Source organism: Diplotaxodon limnothrissa, linkage group LG19, assembly GCF_057381915.1.
Source record: "Diplotaxodon limnothrissa isolate DT_005_m linkage group LG19, D_limnothrissa_male_GT1.1, whole genome shotgun sequence".
NCBI classification, from domain to species: domain Eukaryota; kingdom Metazoa; phylum Chordata; class Actinopteri; order Cichliformes; family Cichlidae; genus Diplotaxodon; species Diplotaxodon limnothrissa.
In genome coordinates, this window is record NC_140614.1 from 32,209,634 (window position 1) to 32,235,723 (window position 26,090).

The 26,090-nt window shown below is 40.5% G+C and overlaps 3 protein-coding genes across 4 annotated transcripts in view; 2 read left to right on the plus strand and 1 right to left on the minus strand.

The window, feature by feature from the left end:
• The first annotated feature begins 315 nt into the window (after positions 1-315).
• LOC146612602 (hepatic sodium/bile acid cotransporter-like) lies at positions 316-6,908 on the plus strand. Of its 2 annotated transcripts, XM_085343196.1 has the most exons (7): positions 316-596; positions 1,911-2,341; positions 2,450-2,654; positions 3,024-3,202; positions 5,005-5,204; positions 5,346-5,442; positions 6,826-6,908. In XM_085343196.1, exons 2-6 carry the CDS (start codon positions 1,956-1,958, stop codon positions 5,405-5,407), a joined length of 1,032 nt encoding a protein of 343 aa, XP_085199322.1. In that variant the 5' UTR covers positions 316-596; positions 1,911-1,955; the 3' UTR covers positions 5,408-5,442; positions 6,826-6,908. The 2 variants fall into 2 exon arrangements, with proteins under 2 accessions (XP_085199322.1, XP_085199321.1); XM_085343195.1 differs by lacking the exon at positions 6,826-6,908 and having other exon boundaries at positions 5,346-5,615.
• LOC146612603 (sushi domain-containing protein 4-like) lies at positions 6,058-12,781 on the minus strand. The gene is made up of 11 exons (XM_085343201.1): positions 12,499-12,781; positions 11,756-11,897; positions 9,972-10,163; positions 9,516-9,707; positions 9,018-9,209; positions 8,652-8,846; positions 8,270-8,461; positions 7,803-7,997; positions 7,589-7,721; positions 7,092-7,486; positions 6,058-7,002 (listed from the first exon to the last, which is right to left on the minus strand). The coding sequence occupies exons 2-11, from the start codon at positions 11,871-11,873 to the stop codon at positions 6,977-6,979; spliced, it is 1,830 nt and encodes a 609-aa protein (XP_085199327.1). The 5' UTR covers positions 11,874-11,897; positions 12,499-12,781; the 3' UTR covers positions 6,058-6,976.
• The window catches only part of fsip1 (fibrous sheath interacting protein 1), a 38,388-nt gene continuing 19,321 nt past the window's right edge, over positions 7,024-26,090 (plus strand). The window contains exons 1-8 of the mRNA XM_085343202.1: positions 7,024-13,056; positions 13,138-13,195; positions 13,272-13,441; positions 13,695-13,776; positions 13,867-13,956; positions 14,560-14,699; positions 14,936-15,055; positions 19,199-19,360. Coding sequence (XP_085199328.1) covers positions 12,895-13,056; positions 13,138-13,195; positions 13,272-13,441; positions 13,695-13,776; positions 13,867-13,956; positions 14,560-14,699; positions 14,936-15,055; positions 19,199-19,360 — 984 coding nt within the window. The 5' untranslated portion in view covers positions 7,024-12,894. The remainder of the gene's footprint in view (positions 13,057-13,137; positions 13,196-13,271; positions 13,442-13,694; positions 13,777-13,866; positions 13,957-14,559; positions 14,700-14,935; positions 15,056-19,198; positions 19,361-26,090) is intronic.

The following is a 26,090-nucleotide window of genomic DNA, read 5'->3' on the forward strand; positions in this document are numbered from 1 at the left end:
TTCCTTAGGTTACTGTGTCCCGCATGACTGAGAACCTACACAGACAGGTCCTGGTAAGGAATGCAGTGAAATAGCTGCAGGTGGGCTACCATGGACAGTCTGGGTCATATTCTACAGATTTAAAGGTATCTTATCTTATCTTATCTTATCTTGACAACATTTGTGTTCTGTCTAAAAAGCACACTGATAACATGTGCTGACACAAAGACCGTTAACTTTGCCAAGTAACCTCAGTGTTCTGCCTCGTTGCACAATATTAATTGCACGTCTGTTTAAATGAAAGCAAGGATGAATGAATAAAAGTGCCCCTTTGCCTTTATAAACAGATCGTTGCATTCCTTTCACATCATTGTGCCCCACAAAAGAGGATAACTTCACATAAAAGCCTGACTGAGGGGAAATCTTTGCATGAATCACAGATTTCTGGATTGCAGTGTCAGCCACCTACCATCATGTTTTTCCTGAGATCATGTGATAAATAAGGGAGGACAAGGTTGGGGGGGGTAAGCACTGAGAAAAGCACTTGGACCACACAAGGCTAGCTGGACACAAGTGTGTGAGTGAGTAAACGCTGCTGCCAGTGGCCTGAAATTAAGGTAAGAAGGTGTTGTTTTTATTCACCTGTCATTTATTTGAAAAGGGAAAGACTGGCACCGATTCCAGTGTTTTAGTGTTGGACTGTGTTGTGTTGTGTATAAGACTTGTAAAAGTTTACTCTGCTTGGAACTGGAGTTTGTTTCGAATGAGAGCAACGTACACTGCTAAAAATCTTGAATTTTGCAGAACCTTCAATAAATAAAAAGGGATAAAGAGGCTTTCTTATCGTGTTATGCACATTCTGGCAACTCCAGTTAAAAAATTTAAGGAGTGCACTAAAAACACAATGCAAACAAATAAAAACAGGATCTAGAGTAAAGCTAGCACTGCAACATGTGCTTTCTTTTTTCACAGAACTGAAAACTTCTAGTTTAACACCACACACTGTCCACATTTTTAAAAAAAAAAATGGCTTGTTTTTCTCCCTGCAGAGAGCATGCCATGAATATTAAGTATCAGTTACTACTAGATACTAGACAACATAAGATACTTCACATGGCAGATGACAACAAAGAGGTTTAATTTCCCCCAAAAGATCCTCTTTGTGCACACCAAGCAAACCTTTGGAGAGAAGCTCTAGTCTCAAGGATTTATCTTTGACAGTGCTTTAACCACTAAAGTTGTTAATGTTCGTAATCTAGCTGGAACTTGGAACTTGCAACCATGCACTTCAAACGGATTAGCACATTTCGACAGATTGGTGCAGAGAGCAGGCTTTTGTTATTTGCCCTAATAAAACCAATTTTTGATATACATCACCTAATTCTGAGTATAATACTTTTTCAAAATCTATGTGGGTGTAGATATACACGCATAGCATTGTTTACTACAATTCATCAAATGGTTACTAATCAGTATCAAGTGATAAAAGTTAGTTTTCCAAAAAATAAAAAAGAAGAAGAAGAAACAAAGTTTCAAACAGTTTTATGTAGCACTTTGACCTTCAGATCAATCTATTGACCTTGAAGGAGAGGTCAGAGATCAAATGTGACATGATACTTTAAATCTTTATATGGTACTTTCCATATGCTGACGATACACAGTTCACTTGTAAGAATCAAAATTTTTAAGTTATAAGACCTGCTGTCAATTTTTAACCAGTAAATCGTTCAGTTGACCTTGAAGACCTTGGTGGATGTAAGCCAAATTTTAATGCGTCCCTAACATGACCCCACTCTGCACCCCTACAAAGTTTTATCAGAATTCATTTAAAACTTCTTGAGCTATTGTGCTTACAGACATATTGTTGACCTTTAATTCTGAAATGTTAATGTCTTTAACTTGTTTGCATTTCCTCTTCTTTCATGTGACAGGTGAAAGCCAAATCTCAGTAAAATCGCAACACTGGTGCAAGTGCTATGATGAACCTGACAGAAGTTCATGGCGGGAGCCTTTTTAATGAAGCAAATGCATCTGACAATGTCACCCTGGCCACCCTGAACATACAGGGACCAATAAACAAGACCGTCAATATACTGACTGTCCTCAACCTTTTTATCACCATGATATCCCTGGGCTGCACGATGGAGATTTTCAAAATTAAGGCCTATCTCTTCAAGCCAAAAGGAGTAGCCATTGCCCTGCTGTCCCAGTTCTGCATCATGCCCATTACCGCTTTCAGTCTTGCCAAAATCCTGCAGATGGAGCCCATAAAGGCAGTGACCGTGCTTATCTGTGGGTGCTGTCCCGGGGGAACCTTATCAAACATTTTTTCTCTTGTTGTGAAAGGCGACATGAACCTCAGGTAAGCTGATGCTCCTGTTTGCAGTAATTGCACTGCTTTTAAAGTAAATAATGCAGTGAGATACTTACAGTGCGATGATTTTCCTTCTTCACTTTATTGCCCTCCCAGCATTGTGATGACCACTTGCTCCAACATTGCAGCCCTGGGTCTGATGCCTTTGCTGCTGTATATCTTCTCTCAAGGCTTCACTGGATTGGAAAATGCCGTGCCGTACGCCGGCATCCTCACCGCTCTTGCTTTCACCCTGGTGCCTTGTGCTTTTGGCATCGCTATTAATCACTTCAAACCAAACACCGCAGTGACGGTCAAAAAAGTGAGACTCCCACACTCAGACACATGCCATCGCATGACTAGATTTAAGCAGGTTTCACAGCAGATGTTCAGATTTATAAGAGCAGTTGTTCTTATAAATTGCTAAAAAATCGTTTCCGGTTTCAGGACTTTGAAAATGACCCAGCCAAAAAAAAAAAAAAAGTCAGTTTATTATTTTCACCTGTGGTTTTTACACTGTGGCATGAAATATCTTCAAGTTGTGTTTACCAGAACTGATTTATTGCACGCAGTTTGGGTAATTTGCGGCTTACGTTACCAGCAGAGTTTGTAAAACAAGAAGGCTTTAGTGTTTCACTCCTAATCAAAACCAGTTCTTGACTACTGTAATCTGTTTTCTCTTTTTCAACAGGTTGGTCTCAGTATTTTGATCATCTCCAGCATCATTATTTGCATCCTGTCCTTCTATATTGTCAGAAATGTAATATGGATGATCCTCATGCCCGATGCTCTTATTGCAGCTTCACTGATGCCCCTGATTGGCTTTACACTGGGATATGTCATGTCTGTCTTATGCAGACTCAGTCCACAGTAAGTGAATACACACTAAGTGTTCTCCTTGACTCTAAAACAAGCAGGTTGTGCCTAAACTTTATGCTTCATGTTAAATCTAAACAGAGGCTCTCTGCAGTATATTCTGTTTCTCATACTGCACTGCTCTTGAACAATAGTCAGTGTTCTTGCACTGTTTATGCAAGAGGAAATAAGGCAGTTGATGTGTAAACTCTTACTGGAACTACTGCTGCGATGCAGTTTCAAAGAGAAAGCAGAACGTTTTTTTAAATATTGTCTTTCATGAATTGCTACTGTAAGCAGGTTTTATTTTTGCAATTTAAAATAATATTTTTGGTGGGGAAATGGCACCACAAGTGTACGCCTGCTACTAAACTGAAAGGTTCTCATGATGTTTCGTCCTGCTTGATAGCAGCCAGCAAAAGATGGATACACAGTGGCCATAAATGGATGGACATGGCCAGCACCAATGCTTAGGAAGGCTGTGGCATTTAAATGATGCTCAGTTGACACCATGAGGCCCAAAGAGTGCCAAGAAAATGTCACTCACACCATTACACCATCACGAGCAGTCTGAAACATTGATACAAGGCAGGATGGAATTGTGATACTGCCATCCCACTGCCACAGCAGAAGTCAAGACTTATCAGACCAGGTGTCGCTTTACCAATCTTATATTGTTCAGTTCATGCACCTGTGCAAAATGTAGTCTCAGTGTCCTGTTCGTAGCAGGCTGGAGAAGCATCCGTTGTAGTTTTTTGTTGCTGTAGCCCATCTGCTTCAAGCTTCAATGTGTTGTGGGGCCGGAGGGTCACTGTTGTCTTCCTATCGGCTTGGAGCATCAACGAAGGCATTTTACTGCCTGGATATTTTCTCTGTTAGACCATTCTCTGTAAACCCTGCAGATGGGTGTATTGAAACCAGTAGATCAGCAGTTTTAGAAATACTCAGACCAGCCTAACTGGCACCAGCAACCACACCACATTTAATGCTCAGCTTGATCTTCAGCAGGTTCTTATGACCATGTCGACATTCAATGTCATTTGCATTGAACATGCGTACCTAATAATATGGCCTCCATGTATTAATAAAAGTATGTTATGTTTCTATTCTACACACGCACACACACGCACACACACATTACAATACATTTCCCAGATACACTACCTAATTTAACCATCCCCTTCTGTGAAAATAGTGCTGCTATGTGTCTTGAGTTTGTTTTAGAACTTAGATTTTATGCTATTTATTTATCCATAACTATTGTTGCAATTCATTGCTGCCTTTTTACTGCTCTATTTAAACAGATTCTTTTTAAACCATGTTGCTTATTGCACTGTAGAGGCTGGTGAGAAACAGTATTTCGTTTCAGGCTGGGTAACACCATACGAAATGACAATAAACTTGTTGAGTCTTCTTGAGTCTATTCAAAAGAAAAATGTGTATAGATGCAAAAAATGACTGTTTAGGGAATATTTAATTATATTTTTAGAAATCTTTAACTAACCAACAGCACATAGATAAATTAACATTAGCTTCACCTCATCTAAACATATCAATAAAAAACTACTTCACACAACTGCAAAAAACAATCATAACCACATTTTTTACACTTTGCCAAAACTACTTGTGTTCTAATTACTAACCAATTTCTGCCCAGATTTGTGTTCACTCACATAAATAATTAACATATAAACAATTTACATATGAATGAGATGTTCAGTAGAACATATATTTTACAGCAGAGGAGGATTCAGCTCTCAAATTTAAAATATGTAGTCTCAAAAGTTAATAAAGAAAACTGCTTCACCTATTTTTAGATGCAGCAGGACCATCTCCATGGAGACTGGATGTCAAAACATCCAGCTGTGCGCTACAATCCTAAAGGTGGCCTTTCCTCTTGAGGTTATTGGGGCCATGTTTCTCTTCCCTCTGTTATACATCACATTCCAGTGCGCTGAGGTCTTTCTCTTCGCTCTGGGCTTCAGATGTTATCAAAGAGTCAAGCCACCAGCTGACGGTAAGTGTGACAGCTGCCTGCATGTTTTTCTGCAGCAAAGCTCCAAGGGGTCAGAGCAGATGCACTCACTCCACACTGTGATGTTCTGATCTGTTGAAAATGAGGTCAAACTAAATATTGTGTTACCCCTTTAATACACAGATACAGAAAAAGAGGAAGACCAGGTTGTTGATCCTCAAGACAAAGAGGCGAAGCGACCATGAGAGCATCACTGATGATATTCCAGCGCTGGCGAAGGGTACAAGGAACAGATTCGTACATCAGAGAATAAAGCCACCCAATGCCCTTACTTTATAAATGTCATCTGCCCGTTCAAAGATCAGGGCTGCGACACTGAAGGACTCTGTGTGTGTGTGTGTGTGTGGTGGTGGTGGGGGGGTCTCTTCATTATTATATCTATCTATCTCTCTCTCTCTCTCTCTCTCTCTCTCTCTCTCTCTCTCTCTCAGATGCGACAATGAAAAAACTGTCCAACAGCCAACTGTAACACCTTAAATTATATTTAATTAAAATGACTGTGGGATATATACAGAGGAAACTTAAATCTTTTGGTTTTTACATATATTAAAATACCATTTTCACAAAAAAAATAAAATCCATTCATCAATCCCAAGGTAAACTCAATGGACCATCAAACAAAGTGAACACTTAACATTACACAATCTGTACACTTATTTTTTTGTGTTGATCTTCCCAACCACATTTACAGTGTCACATATAACGTGCCTGCAGTAGATTTCAAAGTGAAGCTGCAAAGTGAAAATACCTACTTTTTAAGGTTTCCATGAGCCGCAGAGGAAAAAAAACAACAAAAAAGCAAAAGAAGCCATGGCTGATCAACAGCATTTTGGGCACAAATAAATTAAATACACCTTTTAACTTCCCATTTAGAACGAAAACAGGAATTCCCAAGCAGCCTGAATAAATTAATAACAAAATATTTACCTGTGTACAAGTAATGTGTCTGGCAAAGCCACATATAATGTCACTAAGCAGTGGAGGCATTTTACTGACATTCATTTTTAAAATTTCACAAATTATAGATACCTGTGCATAGAAGTGGAAAGCTAAGGCATTGGGGGGAGGGGTATGAGTATTAAGAGGAGAATATATTTGGAGGAATGAAGTATGTTGAATGTACACCCTGAATTCAGCAGTGTGAACTCTTGGGGAAGGAGGGGGGACAAAGAATTTTATAATATACAGTGAGACTCGAAAAATGTAAGTTATGATTAATCAGAAAATCTTTCAAGATGATGCTGTGAGCTTACATAACATGGACAGCAATTTATTTGACTAGCCTTTGTGTATCATTGCGACCATGTTTCATGACTGGTGTGACGAGTGGTTAAAGAAAAGAAAAGCAAATAAGACAAATTACTTTATAGCTCCTAAGATGAGTTTGCGGCTTTGCCCAGTCAACTGAAACACAATAGACAATTTACCCCAACAGAACTGAATATAAACTCCCTCAGAAGTGCCTGCTCCTTTCTGCTTTGTTCAACATTTTCAAACTGAGTTTTAGATATTAGACATACATACATAGTGTGTGAAATGTCATGAAACTGTAAGCATGTATGTACATGTGAATCCTTTCTGTCTTCTCCTTTGCAATGGCCAGATGAACTCTTCTGACTGACCCACAGCTTCCCTCGGGGCCTCTGTAGTTGAGTTTATCTATGTTGACAGCTGTGGTGAGAAACTCCTGCTCATCATTACAGGTTAGTCGCAAAGCTGGTTGTTTTGGGTAAGTCCAAAGGCTGCAGCATGTTTCAAGCCTCCTTCAGCAATGGAATATCTGTGAAGGAAAGACAAAAGTTTGATTATTACAAAATTTAAGAAGTGTTTTAAATAAATACAAAGACATCTAAATAAATTTAGCTTCACCATCAGAGTAATCCATCTCAGAGTCCAGAGACAGGCTATGGTGGTCGCTTCCTCTAGACGGCCTTCTTTGTGATGAAGAGGTGCCTGCTGCAGCACCTGCGTGCTCCAAAGCCCAGGTAGAGGAAGAAGGAGATGAAGAGGATGAAGACGGTGGGACGGGATGGACCACAGCCATCTCAGACTGCTGCTGCTGCTGCTTGAGGGAAGAAGGCCTAGAGGGGCCAGCCTCTGGCGCTGTAGCATGCTGACCCTCCGACAGCACTATCTGAACTCGAGATTCTGAACTGAGAGCAGAAGCTCCACTGCTGCTCACGGCTTCCTCATATGAAGGTAGAGTCACCTGTACTCCCTCCACCATGATTGACACAGGCTGTCCTGACACACCCTGATCGCGTCTAGGTGTAGAGGACAAGAACACAGTCACATTTTTATCTAGTTTCCATACTCTGCACCCTTTGTTCGTGGTCAAATTCAGGGGAATCTTTGGGCAGACTTACCGATGGAGAGACTTAAGTTTTGGCTGAAGAAGCACAAACAGCACAACCAGAAGCAGGATAAAAGCCACCGAACAAGCTGTGGATGCCACTATGGATAAAGTTGGCATCCCCAGTGGCAAAGTCGGACTGTGGTCTGTGGGACAGACAAGCAGTTATATGGTTATCTGTGCAGATTTTTTTAATTATTAGCTGAAATCCATTTTCTTATCGTCACCTTGCTTCATAATGCAGCTTAGCTTCATTTGGCTGTCCCACTCCCCATACTGACAGGTAAGATATTTATAGTCTCCCTTGAGAATGTATCCTTCATTGCAGAAATACTCAATCACAGTGCCATGAGAAAGTCTTTGGCATGGGAAGGGGTGGCAGGTGAAGCCTCCGTTCTCTGGCTGATATGGACGCTGGCATACTGTTAAGGGTAGAAATAATAAATGAGTGATAGGATGACAGAACAGCAAAATCAAACGGAATTCTGAAATAACTGTTATACTGAGATAAAATGGGCAAACCATCACTATAAACACTGAAAAGAGTTAAGACCTAGCAGGACAGAGAAACTTTATTCCCATTATTCATAAATGCCTTGTTGTTGAAGGTGGTGAACAAATGATCTTGACAACAATTCTTACCTTACACCTAGCATTAACATGTCACTGGTGTTGTATGTAACAAGAAAATTACCATCACTGTGTATGCAGCGAGGAGACTCAGAGGACCAGTGTCCCAGTGTGGTGCAGGTGACAGTTCTGGGTCCATCCAGGAGGTAACCGGGATTGCAGGTATACTGTAGTGCTGTGCCAACTGGGAAGAAGCTCCTACTGGTGTCTGTCAGATTGGCTGAGCCATGCTGCACCATCGAGGGTCTTCTACAACCTTAAAAAGGAGATGATAAGGAAAATATAGTTGATAGCTGTAAACAGCTCAACTCCAGCAATAACTACAGGCTTTGTTCATAAAACATTTTCTAAGCTATAAAAATAGATGAAAGAATAAAATAGTTATAACAGATAAGAAAAGCCTTTTGATACAGTATGAACTGATGTATCAGCGAATCCCATTTTACCTTGCTCAATGACGCAGCTGACTGGCATTACAGTGTCCCATTTCCCATACTGACAAGTGATGAATTTATAGTCTCCCTTCAGAATATAGCCATCATCACAGAAATACTGAATCACAGTGCCATGAGAAAATCTTTTGCATGGAGAGGGGTGGCACGTGTAGCTACCATTTTTTGGCTGATATGGAGGCTGGCATACTGTCCATGAAAAAGAAAGAAATACGATAAATGTATAGAAACAGTAAGATGTGTTATGTCTTATCTTATTTTATCTGGAATAATAAAAAAAAAAAAAAATCATTTTCTTTTAAGGATACAATGCACCTAAGAATTAGGCAAATTAAGAATTGCTAGGAGGTTTGTCTTTACCATCACTGCGTATGCAGCGAGGAGGTTCAGAGGACCAGTCTCCCAGTTTGGTGCAGGTGAGGCTGGTGGGTCCAGCTGGCAGGTAACCAGGATCACAGCCATAATGTAGTACTGTGCCCACAGGGAACAAGCTCCTGTTGCTGTCTGTCAGATTAGCTGAGCCATGCTGCACCATGGAAGGTCTTATACACCCTAAAGAAGGTGGTGGCGGCAGGGGTAATTTATGTTATTCATTACATTTTTATTATTAAATACAAACACAAAATGCTTTACAAGAAATTGTAACAGATAAAGAGAAAATAAATATATTTGAATAAACACAATTAATTTGAAATTATGTCTTTCGAAGACTTTTTTTAATTGCAGGGCAAAATGTGCATATGATAACCAGAACATCTCCACAAATCCAAATCTCCCTGGCATTAATTTGCTGCACGCTCATGTTTAGCCGATGTGTTAAACTTTGAAGAGATGGGATCAATCTAAGGACTGACCAACCTTGGCTTACACAGCTGATTTCCATGGGGCCGTCCCATTCTCCATCTTGACATGTCAGGTAGTTATAGTCTCCGCTGAGCATGAAGCCCTCATTACAGAAGAACTCAATCACAGTGCCATGGGCGAACAGTCGACAAGGGGATGGGTGGCAGGTGTAGCCCCCGTTATCCGGTTTAGAGAGGGGGAGGCATGCTAAAGAGAGGAGAAAAAAAAGAAGAACAAAACAACTTATCTTTAAAAGTACTTGTGCAGAAAAGTACTTGTGTAAAAAAATCTGGCTGAAAAAAATATTAGACAGCAAAGTGCAACATACATAAAACTTGAAAAGAACTGATGGTTTTTAAAAAAAGGGTTTAAATCATGAGATAAAGATGTTAGGTAAACTGCTCAAAACACATTAGCCACTCACTATTTTACAGATCATAAAGAAAGACAACAGTGGAGAGAATATCTTACCACCACTGCGTATACAGCGTGGAGGTTCAGAGGACCATCGTCCCACTGCGGTGCAGGTGAGGATGTTGGGTCCATCTGGGAGGTACCCGGGGTCACAGCTGTACTGCAATACTGTGCCCACAGGGAATGAGCCCCTGTTGGTTTCTGTGAGATTTACCCAGCTGTTCTGAACCATGTATGGCCTCACACATCCTGGGAAGAGAGGAAGAACTCAGAAGAATTTCTTTAAAACTGCTTTTTCAAGGCAACAAAGAGTTCAGATTGTTATTTCAGCTAATCTGAGGCGATCGTGACTCAAGTGTTGGCAGTTTGTCTTGTAATCGGAAGGTTGCCGGTTTGAGCCCCGGCTCGGACTGTCTCGGTCGTTGTGTCCTTGGGCAAGATACTTCACCTACCACCTACTGGTGATGGCCAGAGGGGCCGATGGCGCGATATGGCAGCCTCGCTTCTGTCAGTCTGCCCCAGGGCAGCTGTGGCTACAACTGTAGCTGCCTCCACCAGTGTGTGAATGTGAGAGTGACTGAATAGTGGCATTGTAAAGCGCTTTGAGGGTGTCGAAAAGTGCTATATAAATGCAATCCATTATTATTATTATTATTATTATAATAATCTCAAATCTAAAAGTAAACTACTGTATGAGGTAAGGCCGCTTCCAGACACACTTTTTCACACCTTTTTGCAATCTTACAAATCTAATTCAAGATGATCACATGAAAACTATTTTCTCTGGATTAACAAAAGAAACAGCTGGACATATTACAAAAGAGGGAGCCAAATGTTACAAAACAAACTGAATTATTCCTGCATGACTCACTGGTAATCCTGAACACTATTAAAAAGTACCTCATAATGATAAAGACTTTTTAACAAATATAAAGGACCTTATAAATGTAGAGCAGAAAGGCTTTTGTTCCAAGAGACTGACTAATCTCAGCTTTCCAGAAAATCAACGTGTCATTACAATCACTCTACTATGGAAGATACCACAACAACAGAGGCAAATTAGGAAAGGTCAGTGGATCACCAAAATCTGTTTAAGCTTTTCAAGACATTCACAATTTAATTAACATATTTATTAATTAACAAGTATCAATATATGATATATGATAACATCAGTCTATACGATCCATTTTTATTTATAAACCTCACCATGAAACTGAAAGGTATAGAGACGTCATGGCTGCCTTTTAATTAGCCATGTACGGGCAGACGTTAGAGGTAATTAATTGATTGCATCCCTGGTGTTATCCAGGTGAAACTTGTGGTGATCCTCTTCAGTGTTGATACATATGAAACCAAATTATTATTTTATTTATTGCCATCATGGCTTGATAACACTTTCATCTGAGGTATAATTGATTTTCTCCTCTTTTTTTAAAAAGACAACAAAAAAAAACAACAACAAAAACACAGCTTTGTATCTTTTCCCTCCCGGTCTCAGACATGGCTGAACGGTAGCCATAGCCTCTTTGATTTAAGAAGCGTATACAGAGCCTTTTTAATGTTTCCAATGCAAATTCTTCAAATTGCCTAACAACTCAAGAGTTGAACTAGAAATTTAAGTATAATAATTATGTAGTTGAGCTATAAAGTTAATAGGTATGCTACACAGAGCTGCTTTATTAGGGCTACAACATAATACATCTGATGACATCTACTGTGTAGTAGATGGAGTAGGGCTACTGACTTCTAATATTCACCCATTCAATCTGTGTCTTGATAAACCTAATTTAATAAGTCTATTGTGAGAAAAAGATGTCAACATAGCAAATTCTGTCCCATACCTGACCCCTGCCCAGTGGACACTACAATCAGAAACAGCAGCAACAGGAAGGACCGTTTAGTGGCTGAGGTGTGGGCCCAAAAGGCTTTTGATATTGACTCTATCATTCCATTGCACATCTTCCCCTTCAGAGTCAATTCAACCTGGCAGAATCAGAAAATAACATTATTACAAAACTGTCGATACACAATGCTTTAAAGGTTATCCTCCACAGCCTCTATATACTGACACCTGCTTGGTGCAGGTACACTGCAGAGCTTGGGCAGCTGCCAGCGAAATGGGTGTGATTATGGGGAAGTGCTACAATGACAGCACTGTAAAGATATTGGTATTAGCATCTGGCAGAAGAGCATTAAACAGAGAGCAAAACCAAACACTCGCTTTCATGCGTTAAATATACACTATTTAAGAAGCAATTGCTTTATCTAAATACATACGACAGATAAAATATAACTACGGTGGTTCCGTCTCAGCGATTACACACCCATTTTCACTGTTTCGTTTTTAGCATTCGCAGCTCCCTTTAATAACGTTACAGGACACAAGGCCCGGACAAAAGATGTCATTTTTACACAAATAGTATAAAATGTTGATAAGTGGGTACCGCTTGTGCTATAGCCAATGAAAAAGTATTATCCGACAAAGTATATCATCTGATTTCATTGTTACTGTAGTTCAACATTTACCGTTTTAGCTTGCTAATGCTAAATAGACAGAAACTGCTCACTTTTAAACGTTACTCACCACTAAAACACGGCCTCGAAACCTCCAACGTCGCACCCTCACAGAGCAGACATGAATAAGCAATATTCCAGCTACGCCGAAAGAATTTAATTCTACAACAGAAACAACAAAATATATGATTTAACGCGCCGAGCGTTACCGCCCCAGCTAAGCGCCAGCTAGCTCCAAGCTTGACCCGCTACGCTAGCTAGCCGCATTGATTGAAGCGTCAGCTGAGCCGCCTAGATTTCGTTCAGTAGCCATAGTAACAAATGTCCATAGCTACCCCATCAGAGGTGATTGCGTCCTTAGTTACCAAACATTTAGCGGAAAAGTCTTTGACTGTAGTTAGTTATTTAATGGTTACAAATACATCCTTGTAACTTTAGCATTGAAGCGCTGCTAAAAACACACATTATGGAAATCACCAGAGGCACTTTAGATGACATTTCCCGACCTGCGTCGAGCGAGCAAAAAGCTAGCCGCGTGTCCAGCGTATCATTACCTCAAAGTGACAGAATTTGTCCTACAGCTCCATTTTCCCTTGTTGTTTTGCCCAGCGATGCTCCTGATGCTCAGGTAATTAACTAAACACGACATATTAGCATTGTATATGTCATTGGTGTGCATCTCGTAACTTTAGACTACAATTTCCTGTAGATTCCGAACAGCTCTGAAGAGTCTACAGGCCACTCATCAGTCACATGTCCTGGCAAAGGTAATAATTCCACACAGTGTGCTGTGTCGTTGACTTTTATTGACGGTCACTCACTTACAAAAATATTGGACTGCAGATCAGTCTCACGCTGATGCTTCCGAGGGACAGAATGAACATTTTAAACTGCAGAGAGCTATTGAAGAAATTAAAAGACTCGATGAGATACTGTCTGCAAAAATCTTCAAACTAAAAGAAGTCCGGCGACAAAGAAAGGAGTTTCAAGCAAAACTCTGGCAAGAGTTCAAGGTAGACACACCTTTGTATCCAATCTCCTTCCTTGATCAGTTTATTAGACTGTTTTAAAACTAAAATATTTTCATTCTTATCACCTCAAAGTCAGAAGTCGAAGTCAGCTTGATTTTTAAAAACCATATGTACAGCTCATACGCAGGAATTTGAAATTGCAATACTCCCACGGCCCTGAGTGTTAAATTAAAACAATCTAAAAGATAAAAAAAAATCACCTATATGTGATGTTATACTGTGTGTTGATCTGCAGCAGAATAAACCTGGAGGTCACTCTGGATGTGCTCAGGAAGCTTTGAACACAAGGTTGTTTTTGGCTTTGGAAGTACCCGAAGGTAATATTCAGAACAGCAACAAGTGTGTGGGGAACATGCAGTTCATATCATCACTGAGTCACTGATGAAGACTTTCTTATCGCCCTCTAGGAACAGATGAGGACAACAACGTTATACCTGTGTTTGACACTCAGATTCCTGAACATGAGCAGAATGGAAACAACCAGCACTCGGAGCCAAGTGAGCTTGTGGAAAGACTGCAACAGAAAATACGTTCTTGTTTGTGCTTCCAAAATTGTGCACACGATGGCGCCACAGGGTCAGGGAACTTTAGCATTTGATTCTTGCATCACTTCAGCCTGCTGCAGGCATTAATGTGCTAAAAGAAATATTTCCAAGAAATGAATGTATAGCAACTGGCCCTGTGTGACTCATAAACGTTTTTCTCTTCAGGATCATGTGCCTTTTTTATGATATTGATTCCCTAAGAAATAAATCTCTTCCCAAAACAGCAGTCAATTCAATGCTAATTGCTCCATTCAAAGATTCTTAGGCAGATTAGCTGCTTGTTATCATAGAGGCCTAAGATGTAGTTAGTAGATTGTCCTCCTGCCTGCTATGCCACCTTGTAAGAATATTTTTAGTCTACTTCTTTACAAACTACTTATATTTGTATATTTTACTCTGATCACTCTGATTTGAGCAGCTGCAAACTCATCATGTCAATAGGATCACAGAACCACATTTGTAAAATAACATTATCAGATTTAACTGGTTATTAGAGTCTTGACTTACTATTTCAATATTTATCTTCATAAATGCATTGCATACTTTCCTTGACAGGTAACCAGAGGCCAGACAGCTTGATCAGATCATTTGAAGAAGATTATGAAGACACTAGGGAAGACCAATTTGAACGCAGCCACTCTGGAGATTCCAAAGGCATGAATAAACAGAAGGACTTTGTCAAGAAAAACATTGAGGTATGTCAAAGTTCAGACTGGGCCAAATGGAGTACTTGGATATATCGCATGACTTAAAGTGAGTCTCTCCACTGTTGGTTTTTCCACTGAGGAAAATATTTGGTCTCTTGTTAAAAAAAACAACAACCCCACCCCCCCCAATAATTTATACATAATAGGACACCACTAAAAAGAAAAGAAATGCCGGGCAAATAATGATTTTTAGTTTCTATCACAAATGTTGTGTTATGCAATAGCTTGTAAATGGCGGAGGAGGTGAAGTGCTTTTGACCCAGGCAGAGAAAAGGCGTCTGGCTGAGCTCCTCCGAGAAATAGATGAAGAGGAAGACGACCCTGCCAGAGGCGCAGACAGCAAGGTAGGCTGACAAGAAGCCCTAACAGGCAACATATGCTGTAGAATGAGTCTCTCTTTTTCAAGTTTCTTTGTACTTCCCTTTGTGTCTCAGAGGCCTTGTGCAATAGCACAGTCGGAGGAGATGATCTCATCAGCTGCCTCCTCTACCAACACGTTGATCCTTTCTGCTTTCTACATATAATAAAACTTATAATTCTTATAATGACCTTTTAATACAATCCCTTCATTTTTTCAATAAATAGTTTCTTTTGTGATATTATACAGTCCTGTAAAAAGGAGCTTTCACAGGACTGTATGCAGCCCTGTACATACAGTACTATAATCCATGAGTTTGGAGAATCGTCTTTACCCATATGGAAAAGAAATAGTAAAAACTTATATGATTTACTCATGAAAGTGGCCACTTTCTCATTACTTTTATATATTGTTTTAGTAAGTATCCAAAACATACAAGTTTCATTATATAATTTTCCAAGGGATCTTATATCTGTTTTCACTCTTGTATGCTTTTCATACAAGTTTCACACAAGACAGATACAAACTTTTATAAGATTTATATATATCTTTTCCATATGGGTAGCAGCAAGAATTTGAAGTATTTTTTTCTGTGTGACACTATCAGTCTGTCACATCATTGTGGAGGAATTTTGTTCCACTTTTCTTTAAACTGTTGCTTCAGTTCATTAAAGTTTCCATGCAGTTGTTTATTCTCAGCTCTTTTACAGCATTTTAGTTGGCTTGAGGTTCTGACTTTGACCGGGCCTTTGCAACACCTTGAATCTTTTTCTTTTTCAGCCATGCTGTTGTAGATTTGCTGCTGTGTTTGGGGTCATTGTCCTGTTGCATGATCCAGTTTGGGCCTAGTTTAATCTGTCGGACAGATGGCCTCATATTTGACTCTGTGGTTGACTCAATAACACCAAGGTGCCCATGTCCACAAAACAAGCCGAAATCAGCACTCCTCCACCACCATGCTTGACAGTGGGTATGAGGAGGTTTGCGCTGTTATGCTGTTTTTGGTTTGTGGCACCGTGCATTGAGGACAGACATTGCTCCAGAACTACTGGGGACTGTTCAGATGCAGTTTTGCAAACCTAAGCCGTGCTGTCGTGTTTTTTTTTTTAGCGAACAGAGGCTTTCCTCGCAACCCTGGCAAACAACTCATGCTTTTTCTCAGAGTACTGGCGCAACCTTTAATGTTTCACATGCTAACTGAGTCCTGTAGAGTCTGAGATGTAGCTTTGGGGGTGGGGTGGGTTTGCTGTAATGTCCACTATAAAGATTGTGGCACTATGATAACACACACATGAATACTACCGACCAGCAAACAGTAAAAACCTCATTTTTTATAGAGGTACTCAGATTTGGTGATGATCAGTTAAGTGAATTTGATTAGCAGCACCTGGCTGTTACTTAGCCCTTATTTCCTATGAAAGCAGTAGTGGTGTACTGAGTTTGAAACATTCTTTTTCACATAACTGTAGGTGGAAATATATTATCGTTGTTAAAATTGTTAAATAACTCAGCCACACTTTGCCTCTCAGAAGAGCATATGGGTCAGATATCCATGTTTTAAAGACTGCTTGGCAGCCGACGGGCAGAAGATTCTGACTTCTGAAAGCGCTTCACATTATGAGCCAGATGTCAAGTGCCACATGTGGTTCACACGGAATGCTCCATGTTATCCATTAGTTTTATAATTATGTTTTCAAAACTATTCCCTCTGCCGTGTTTCAGCACAATTCAGAAGCCAGGATCCCTACAGCTGCACACACTGTGCTGATAGAGCTTAAAGCTAAGAGAATGGACCTTTTGTTTTCCTTTGAGGATTTATCTGAGACCCTGCCACCTGGATTTCTCTGTGAACCCACCCACTCCATTCTAACTTCAAATGATTTTGTTTTCACGTTTAATTTGCCTTAATAACTCTTTTGGCAGCTGTGCGACCAGTTTGAAGTCCGATGAGATGAAACCCTCTGGAATGCAAGAAAAAACACCCTGCTTACCTTTAACATGCGGTTCCATTTAGTTCAACACTGACAGCTCTGCATCCGTGGCACAGCTTGCCAAGGTTTTGTAATGTCTCGGTGCTCTATTCGTGATGCTTCTCTTGACTTTTAAAACAGTACTGAAATCATTTTGGTGGCAGATACCAAACTGGGGGAAGCACAGATGCTCTGAGTCTTTTCATTGGCCGCAAGAAGACTTCCTGTTATTGCAAGACATGCTATTATGAATAGCAATAACGTAGCAAGCATATTATTTATGTCACCATGACTCTGGCAGCGAAGTGTTCTTAGTTCTGAGGACTTCACCAAGTTCTTGGTAGAGTCCTTTGGGACACATCAACCAAAATCTGCTGCTTACTGTTTGCCTCACACATTGATTTGGATGTTACTGACTCCTGTTCTCACAAGCTCTACAGTTTTGTGTAACCCGATAAATCAGGAGCAGTCAGTAATCGCAGAACGCGTTTATCCCTTAGGAAAGGCCTTGTGCGAGATCCTTTCACTATATAAGATAAGATAGAACTTTATTAATCCCTCGGGTGGGTTCCTCTGGGAAATTCTATATCTGGCTATAGGAAGCACCAAAGCTCTGTCAACACGCAGATTAACTCGGTCTTTATTTATCCATTTTCAGGTCTCTGTTCACATTCCTACACAGAAACTGGTCCAAACTGGAAGCTTCAGAGAGTTCAGTTTGCCCACCTTTACTTGGCAGAGGAAAAAGACGAAAAGCTCTCCATTGTGCCTCTTTTAGGCTCCTTCCATCTTGTATCGCAAATTTGACAGAACACATTAAAATATCTGTCATGATGTGAGTTTTACTCTGGTATTTTTTATTTTGTTGGAAACATCAGTGCTGTTTGTTGGCCACGGCTGGCTGTTTGTACGAATTTTTCCTTGACTTTGATAAATACCTACAGTATCACAATGCAGCTGAAATGGTAACTACTTTCACATGCGCATTTATGCACGTGGCGGGTCAATGAGGAAATCATTAACGAAGAATACATGGGGTAATAATGTCCCGTATTCTTGCACACATCCAACACAGGAAATTTTTGAGTTTTTGAGTGCTTTAATTGTTGAAACTGGTGAGCTTTGAGTTGCTTGGATGGATTTGGGCTTTTCCATACTGCTCCCTTTAAAGGCTTTGTAGATTCCCTCCTCCAGCATTATCTCTTTTTTTTTGTGACCACAGATGAAGATTTATTTAATATCAATTAGAGGCTTCATGATCAGACAGAGCTGTGCCCACTGGTCTGGGTTCAGACCTTTAAATCTGACCTCTCTATCAAGTTATTAAGGTGAGTTATATATCTGTCAGTGTTATATCTGTATATCAGTGCTGCTCAGTTTAGGGTAAAAGTAAAATTCTGGTCCAAGAGCTTGTTTTTCTTCTTTATCTGTGAATTCCTCTCTTCCATGGTGAGCAGCAGCAGGATTAAATCACTCTATGCTTGATGTTTTTATGCGATGTCTGTCAAAACCTCGCATTCTGTCATGCAATGGAACAAAATGCATGCATGTGAACCAAAAGGACATACGGACCCTGTCTGAAGTCTGGCAGCGAGATATTCTGCCATATCCAAGGAAATAATTGCAGCGACTGAAACAATAGAATGGATCGACATATGAAGCACTAATTTGTGTCATAAAAAAATTACGGGTCTCAGCTTTTACATTTTTGCGTTGTGATGTGTTCCACCTACTTAATAGACCCCAATGTTTGCTGTTTTCTTTTGCCAGTTTTCCTCCGAACCCAGTGTTCAGAGGTTACAGCTGCGTTCTTTGGAGAGTTACGATCCTCTTTGGCATGATAGTCTTATTGCGAGATCTTATCTCACCGCCGCACTGTGATGAGCTCATCATCCACACATTGTTTCCCACGTGAGCCCCACTGGGATAGACAGTTACTCTGAGGAAGATGCATTTGTCAGAGTTTGGCAATCGAGCCATCCAGACAAAAATACCAGGACCTAAAGTTGTATCGCTCTCATGTTTTTCCTTTTTTTTTGTACTTTAATATTACAAAGTTGCTAAATAACTAAGTTGGCAGATAATGTTCATCAGTCTCTCATTTAGGTTGCCACATAATAAAGCAGGCTAACACGCATTGGACCTTGTGTTTCTTTCAGGAGACCATGTGGGCCGTGTCTGTCCCCACAGTCCAGGGTTACACCCCGGAGCCCTCTGACCTGGAGCAGCTGATTGACATTGACTCCAAAATTGGCCTTCTCCTTCCTGTGGAAGAATTTCACTCTGTGCACAGCTCATACACCAACGTAACCATGTCACAGGTAAGCCAGTGTAGTAGAGTTGTAAGGGCAATTGGGTTTATACTCTATACTAGACCTCGGAGATCTCACCCCCGTTCACCAGTGGTGGGAGATATTATTGTGCAAGTGCAGAGGCTTTGTCTCATGTTTCCATCCAATTTTCCACATTTCCATGTAAGGAGCATATTACAATGCTTTTCATGCAGTATTAGCTGCTGGCAGATTTTAATGCAAAAAGTTTTCTTACAAACACTACCAGTCAAAAGTTTGGACACAGCTTCTCATTTAAAGGTTTTTCTTTATTTTTATGACTATTTACATTGTAGATTCTCAATGAAGGGATCAAAACTATGAATGCAAAAACTATGAACTATGAACTAACTCAAAGCATGTTTTATATTTTAGATTCTTCTTAATAGCCACCCTTTGCTTTGATTACTGCTTTGCACACTCTTGCTTCATATATTTGATGTCTTCAGTGAGTATCTACAATGTAGAGAGTAGTAAAAATAAAGAAAAACAATTAAATGAGAAGGTGTGTCCAGACTTTTGACTGGTAGTGTATGTTCTTCCCATGTGAGTAAGGGGGACTTGTATGTGCTAAATATGGTATTTATACAGTTAGAATCAAATGCTACCTGCTAACCTTTACCTCTTAAATGCTGTACATTTTCTAAGTTTTGACTCTGACCTGTACATCACTACAACATCAAATATTCCATTTTTACCGATATTTATAACTGTAAAAAGAATTTTCCAGGCCTCAGTCCTCTATCCTGGCCCAATCCTAGACGTGAGCTCAGTGAGTTATCTCAGGACTTTATATCACTGTGTTTTCAAAGCCAGATGGCATGTGTGTAACCTGTCGGTGGAAAATGATGTTTTTTTGAAGTCAATGTTGAGAACCCAGGGTGCCATTTTCTACTATCACTACTGGATCTAGTCTAGGAAAAACTGCAAACCTTGAATCTCGGTGCTGGAACAACATGCGAAGTACGTATGATATGATGTCCAGAATGTTTATGGCGTCGATCTAATTATTTCACTCTCACACTGTAAGTGTAGTCAATCATATGTGGAAATGGCAGTTTAACCAAGTGTAGCATTTAAAGTTGAGTTGGATGCAGTAATTATTCCACGTCGGTTCATCTATGCACAGCATCTGTCCGGATGATAAACGGATCTATAACCTGGCTGAGTAGAGTGCCAGATGCATACCATCAAAAAAGGTGAAGTCTTTGGCAAAGGTGACACACTGCCTCTTCAAACACCACTGTTTTAAATGGCTAAACTGATACTTAGGTTGAACCATATTATTATTACTGTCACTACTCAGTAATCTGGTACTATAAGTAATACCATTCAAAATAAGACGATCCTCTCTTGTGCAAGATTCTCCCCACATGATGTGAACTGGACTTCTGGCCAGTAGTATGAAATCGTGATAATAGTAGACAGCTGGATGTGTCACTTTGTGCAGCCTACTTTCCCTCCCTTCCCACCCCTTTAATCATCTCGCCTGCTCAAAAGAGATCCTGGAAAAGTAACCCCCCCCCCCATCATCCATCCATCATCTGCTCTCCATTAGTGTTGAAATGGCTAATTCAGGCATTCCTTTTCAATTGATGTAAAATGTGAATTGAACAATGACACTCAGATTATGAAAAGCAAATAACCAGTTGAGCAAATGATAAACTTCAAAATGCAGCCCACAGGTGTGAAAAATCAAGTGTTTTCTAACCTCAGCTCGCTCCCGTCTTGCTGTTGTGGCGCAGATTAAAAAACAGCCATCCGCAACAATAAATCGCACCAGTGGCTGTAAATCCTTAAGGTGCTCATAAAAGGAAATACGCCTTTGTTTTCAACTTACCTTTCTTCTTAGGCAGCAGCTCCTGAGCTTCTAACCGAAACCATTCGTGTAGCGTGGACCTGCTTGTTTGCCGACTCATTCCAGAGCCGACTGTAATGCACACGACGTTGATATATTAGTTTCAACAACACCGAAAGTGTTTTTTCCCCATTCGTATTAAGTCATGACCTAGATTTCCATGTTTTCCACTGTCTCTTCTTTTCTGGCTGTGTCAGATTGTCACGTTTTACATAGAAGAGGGAGTCATTCTCTCTCGAGCGTGCACTCCCTAATAAAGAATCCGAAGTCTTAAATCTGCGTGTTCCGAACTCTGCGGTGTTCTTTCCCAGTGAGTTGCGATTGATAATCCCTCTTTCATTCCTAGCCACCTTAATAGTAAATTCTCCCTGGCGACACAGCCTCTCTGTTGAGGCTATGAGGGCTGATGGAGTCTGGGAGGCCCGACACCAGCTGGGATGCTGCCACAGAGGAGAGTTGCTCCCCATTAGAATGTAATTTCAGACCTGGTGGAGGTAGAGGAGTGCCAACGTTGCTTTCCTCTTTCATTAGGCATTTCCTTTTCATATTAACACATCCAGCAATCTTTACTGCATACCGTATAAAGCCTACTGCGAGAGTAAACTACCTCATATATCGCAAATTATCTACTTGTACAATATTTGCACACGAGATTTTAATATCAATGCTTTGAGATTTGATATCACCGAACTTTTTCTGTGTTAGTCATTAGACTGTAATGACTGAATAGTACGCTATTAAGATATCCAAGCACATGTCCATGTATCGGTCCATAAAGCATAGGAAGATTGTTTTTTCAATGCACTGCATTCATCATTGCATTGCTACATGGTGAGTCATGGTGAGGCTTTAGTGGAAAAAGCAGTGTTTTCTTTGCCTCTGGTCATTTATGATGATAGGAAAAAGTTCAGGTAGCTACAAACCACTGAAGACCTGGAGTGAAAGGAAATAAAACACAACTTTAATCACTGTTTCCCTTGGACACTGTCAGTTTTGGGCTTATGACAGCACCGATCCCTTTGCATTCTTCACTCTGCTCCCCTTTTCTCAGGCTTCAGATGAAATAGCCTCGCTGTCATTAAAAACATCTGTTGGGTTGCAGAATTAATGTACAATACACCCTCCTACTGTACCACTGTGTGGTAATGCCTGCACCACCCACAGCTCGAAGCCAGCAGAGACGATTCTGTCATGAGAAGTAGCTGCTATTGGGTGTTTGGTGACATGGGTGTGTATGAGTTCTTTACATCAGAATTACATATGTCATCCTTTCAAATCTGGCTTTTTTTTGAATGTCTGGTTGCAATAAAAATTAACATTTTATGCTGTCATGGTTTTCAGTCTTGGTTTTCAATCAGTGTCACAGTTTATGTGCTCTGAAAGCCCCAAAAGCTTCTTCTGTATTTGAAGTGCAAGTCCAGCTGTGTTTTTGTTGTGCACCGGTCAGCTATATTTTGATGTAAGAGCATGAGGTCACTTAGTCACACTGTGTGGTTGCTGATGAGTGCCCATAATTCTAACTGCAACAAATGTTAAGTGGGAGACCAGAGTGCTGGGCAGAAAACGCCCTTTTGACTAACAGTTTGCAAACGTATCTTATTCAGTTCATTCATATAATTAAAGCTGTGGTAAAGATTCGTTTATATATATATATAAATATATATACTGCTCAAAAATAGATAGAGAAACACTTTTCAGAGTATAGACTCACGTTTGTTCAACTTCTGAGATATTGATGTGGTCAGTTAATAAACAAGGCATTGTTGTTAATTAGTTTAAGCTGCTTTTGTGTTAATGAAACGCCCCAAAACAGGGATTGTTTTACAGACCACTGAATTTTTTTACTTCCTCATCTTTTCTGATTGTTTTTTCACTAGTTGTGTTTTGGGCTAGGGTCAGTGTCACTACTGGTAGCATGAGGTGATGTCTGGATCCTACAGAGGTTACACAGGTAGCTTAGCTCCTGCAGAATGTCACATCAGTATGTGCCATTGGCAGAAGGTTTGCTGTGTCTTCCAGCACCGTCTCAAGAGCATGGACGAGATTAAAGACAGTCACTTTAGGAGAGCTGGACAGGGCTGTAGAAGGTCTTTAATCCATCAGGAGGACCGGTATCTGATCCTTTGTGCAAGGAGGAAAAGGATGAGTACTGCCAGTACTGAGTACTGCTTCTAATGGGGCCCGTGCTCGCTGATCAGTACTGTAAAGCCTGATTGGAATATGAAGTAGAATACCACGTTTGGGATTTTTATAGATGAGAGCAGGTTCACCCTGACCACATGTGACAGATGTGAAAGAGTCTGGAAAAGTCATGGAGAACGTTACGCTGCCTGTAACATCGTTTAGTACGGCCGATTTGGTGGTGAGTTAGTGATCGTCTGGGATATCCATGCAGGGATGCACAGATCTCTACAGGCTAGGCAACGGCACCCGGAATTATTCTTTTTAATGTTTTTTTTTCAGCTCTTCGCTCACCCCACAGGGTGCTGAGGATGTGTGTGGATTTTTCCCCCTGTTCTAATGCCAGACTGCCATTAAAACAGGATGAAATCCTTTAACTGCCATCTCCAGCACTCCCACCTGTCTTTTTGTTAGTGTCTATAAATTATATACCATAGCAGGTCTCAGTGCCATGTTGGAAACCTTTCCTTTTGCTCCTGCTGCTATTCTTCTGTCACAAATGGCCTGGTAAATGGCCTGTATTTATATAGCGCTTTACTAGTCCCTAAGGACCCCAAAGCGCTTTACATATCCAGTCATCCACCCATTCACACACACATTCACACACTGGTGATGGCAGCTACATTGTAGCCACAGCCGTCCTGGGGCGCACTGACAGAGGCGAGGCTGCCGGACACTGGCGCCACCGGGCCCTCTGACCACCACCAGTAGGCAACGGGTGAAGTGTCTTGCCCAAGGACACAACGACCGAGACTGTCCAAGCAGGGTCTCAAACCGGCAACCTTCCGATTACAAGGCGAACTCCCAACTCTTGAGCCACAATCACCCCTGAGACTCCACCTGCACGCACTCTCTTCTTCACCTCTCTTTTGCACCCTCTGTTGCTTTGAATGGTTGATCCCAGATATTTAATCTCATCCACCTTCACTACCTTTACTGCTTGAATCTTCGCTGGTGCACCCCTCATTCACACGCATATCATTCCTCTTCTCTCCAGAGCATACCTTCACCTCCCCAGGCTCTCTTCCTACCTGCTCCCTACCCTAGCAATTTCATATGTAAATAATGAAAATGGGGAGCGTCTTTTCATAGCTAAATAGAGTGGAAATCTAATAATAAAAATAAACATACTTTCACACTGCTTTTTAAATCCAAAAAAAGAAGACATATGCACATTTCCGCCTATCTGTCGACTCATAGTTTGAATCTTCACAGAGATTTAAGCATCATGTAGTACACTTTTAAAACAAAAACATAACTATTAGGTGAAAAATATTGTGTAAAATAATAATAAAAAATATGTTTCTTGTTAATAGTGATGACAGTTGGAAAACAAAAAGGACGATGTATCCTCAGAAGTCAGGAAGAAACGGTCCTCCCTGGAATACGATGTCATGTCCCCGCTGAAATATGGAAGATATGCTAACTCGCAACAGAAAACAATGTGACAGTGTTTCCTTTTTAATCATTAACAGCAGTTGAACTTTGGTATTCATCACACTGGTAACCTTTCTTTCCTTTTTTTTGAATAGGTTTATGAAACATCTAATACGAGTTTTGGCTGGACAGCTGGTCAGAGCTGAGGTGTCAGTGTTGTCGTGTGGCACGCCGGGTGTTTTTCACAAGGTTAACTTGGCTAAAAAGCACAGACTCCACACCCTTCCCCACCCTATAATTCCCGCGAGACCCAGTTTATTGTCTTCTTATAAACGCCTCTCCCGCTGGTGTTCTCCACACCAGCAGTTGTGTTAAGTGGTGTAGAGAGGTTTTTCCTTGTCATGGTTCAGATCTGACTGTTCCACTCATTATGGCCCTCGATGGTGGGTAACTTAGTCGCACAGACATCTGTTAACAATTAGCAAAGCTTTAAATATCTGCTGATCTCCTGTCTTTATGATCCAAATCACAACCTGCTATCCTTTGCATTTTAATACGCGGGGTAGAGCTAACCGTATTTTACGGAATAATTCCACATTTTGGAAAAAATATACTTAAATTGATATCATAAACTTCACAGGGTTGTATTGCCTTGTCAATTCTCACAGTCTTTCATTTTTATTATTGATATAAAAAAAGTCCACTCAATGTGTAATGTTAGCAGCTGAACTATAGGCCAGATATTGCCTGACAGTGCACAGCATTGATGGCCAAGAAGTGCAAAAAGATGCTTGGATGCGTTTCTTCTCCAGATGCTTCTGATAAATATTGAAAGTGGCCTGCTTCTTAAGCTCTGTGTTCACATCGATCTCAACTGTGTCATTATTTGGAAGAGAGTTAAACTACCTTTTGTTAGCAAAGTGGGGCTGAGTGGAGACACTTTTATGAGCAGTGTCTCTTAATAGTAGAATCAGACTGTGAAGCATTTTCAATGGTTTAAAGGGATTGTGAATGCAAATGTTTCTTTAGTGACCTGAGGCAGTGAAATTTTCACACAGGTTATTGTTCTCTGATTATTCTCTGGATAATGCTGAGTTGTTGTGAACACACAGGTGGCGTGTGTGTGTGTTTTCTTTAAACCCGTTTCACATTTAACATCCTTTTTGGACTGCCAGGAGGTTATGATCTATGCAGCAGTGATTGCTACGGACCACCCTCAATACTAAAAGAGAAAGCAACTATAAAATCCAGATGACCCACAAGTGAATCTTCTAATACTTTAGGAATGCTCACCAATCACCGAGT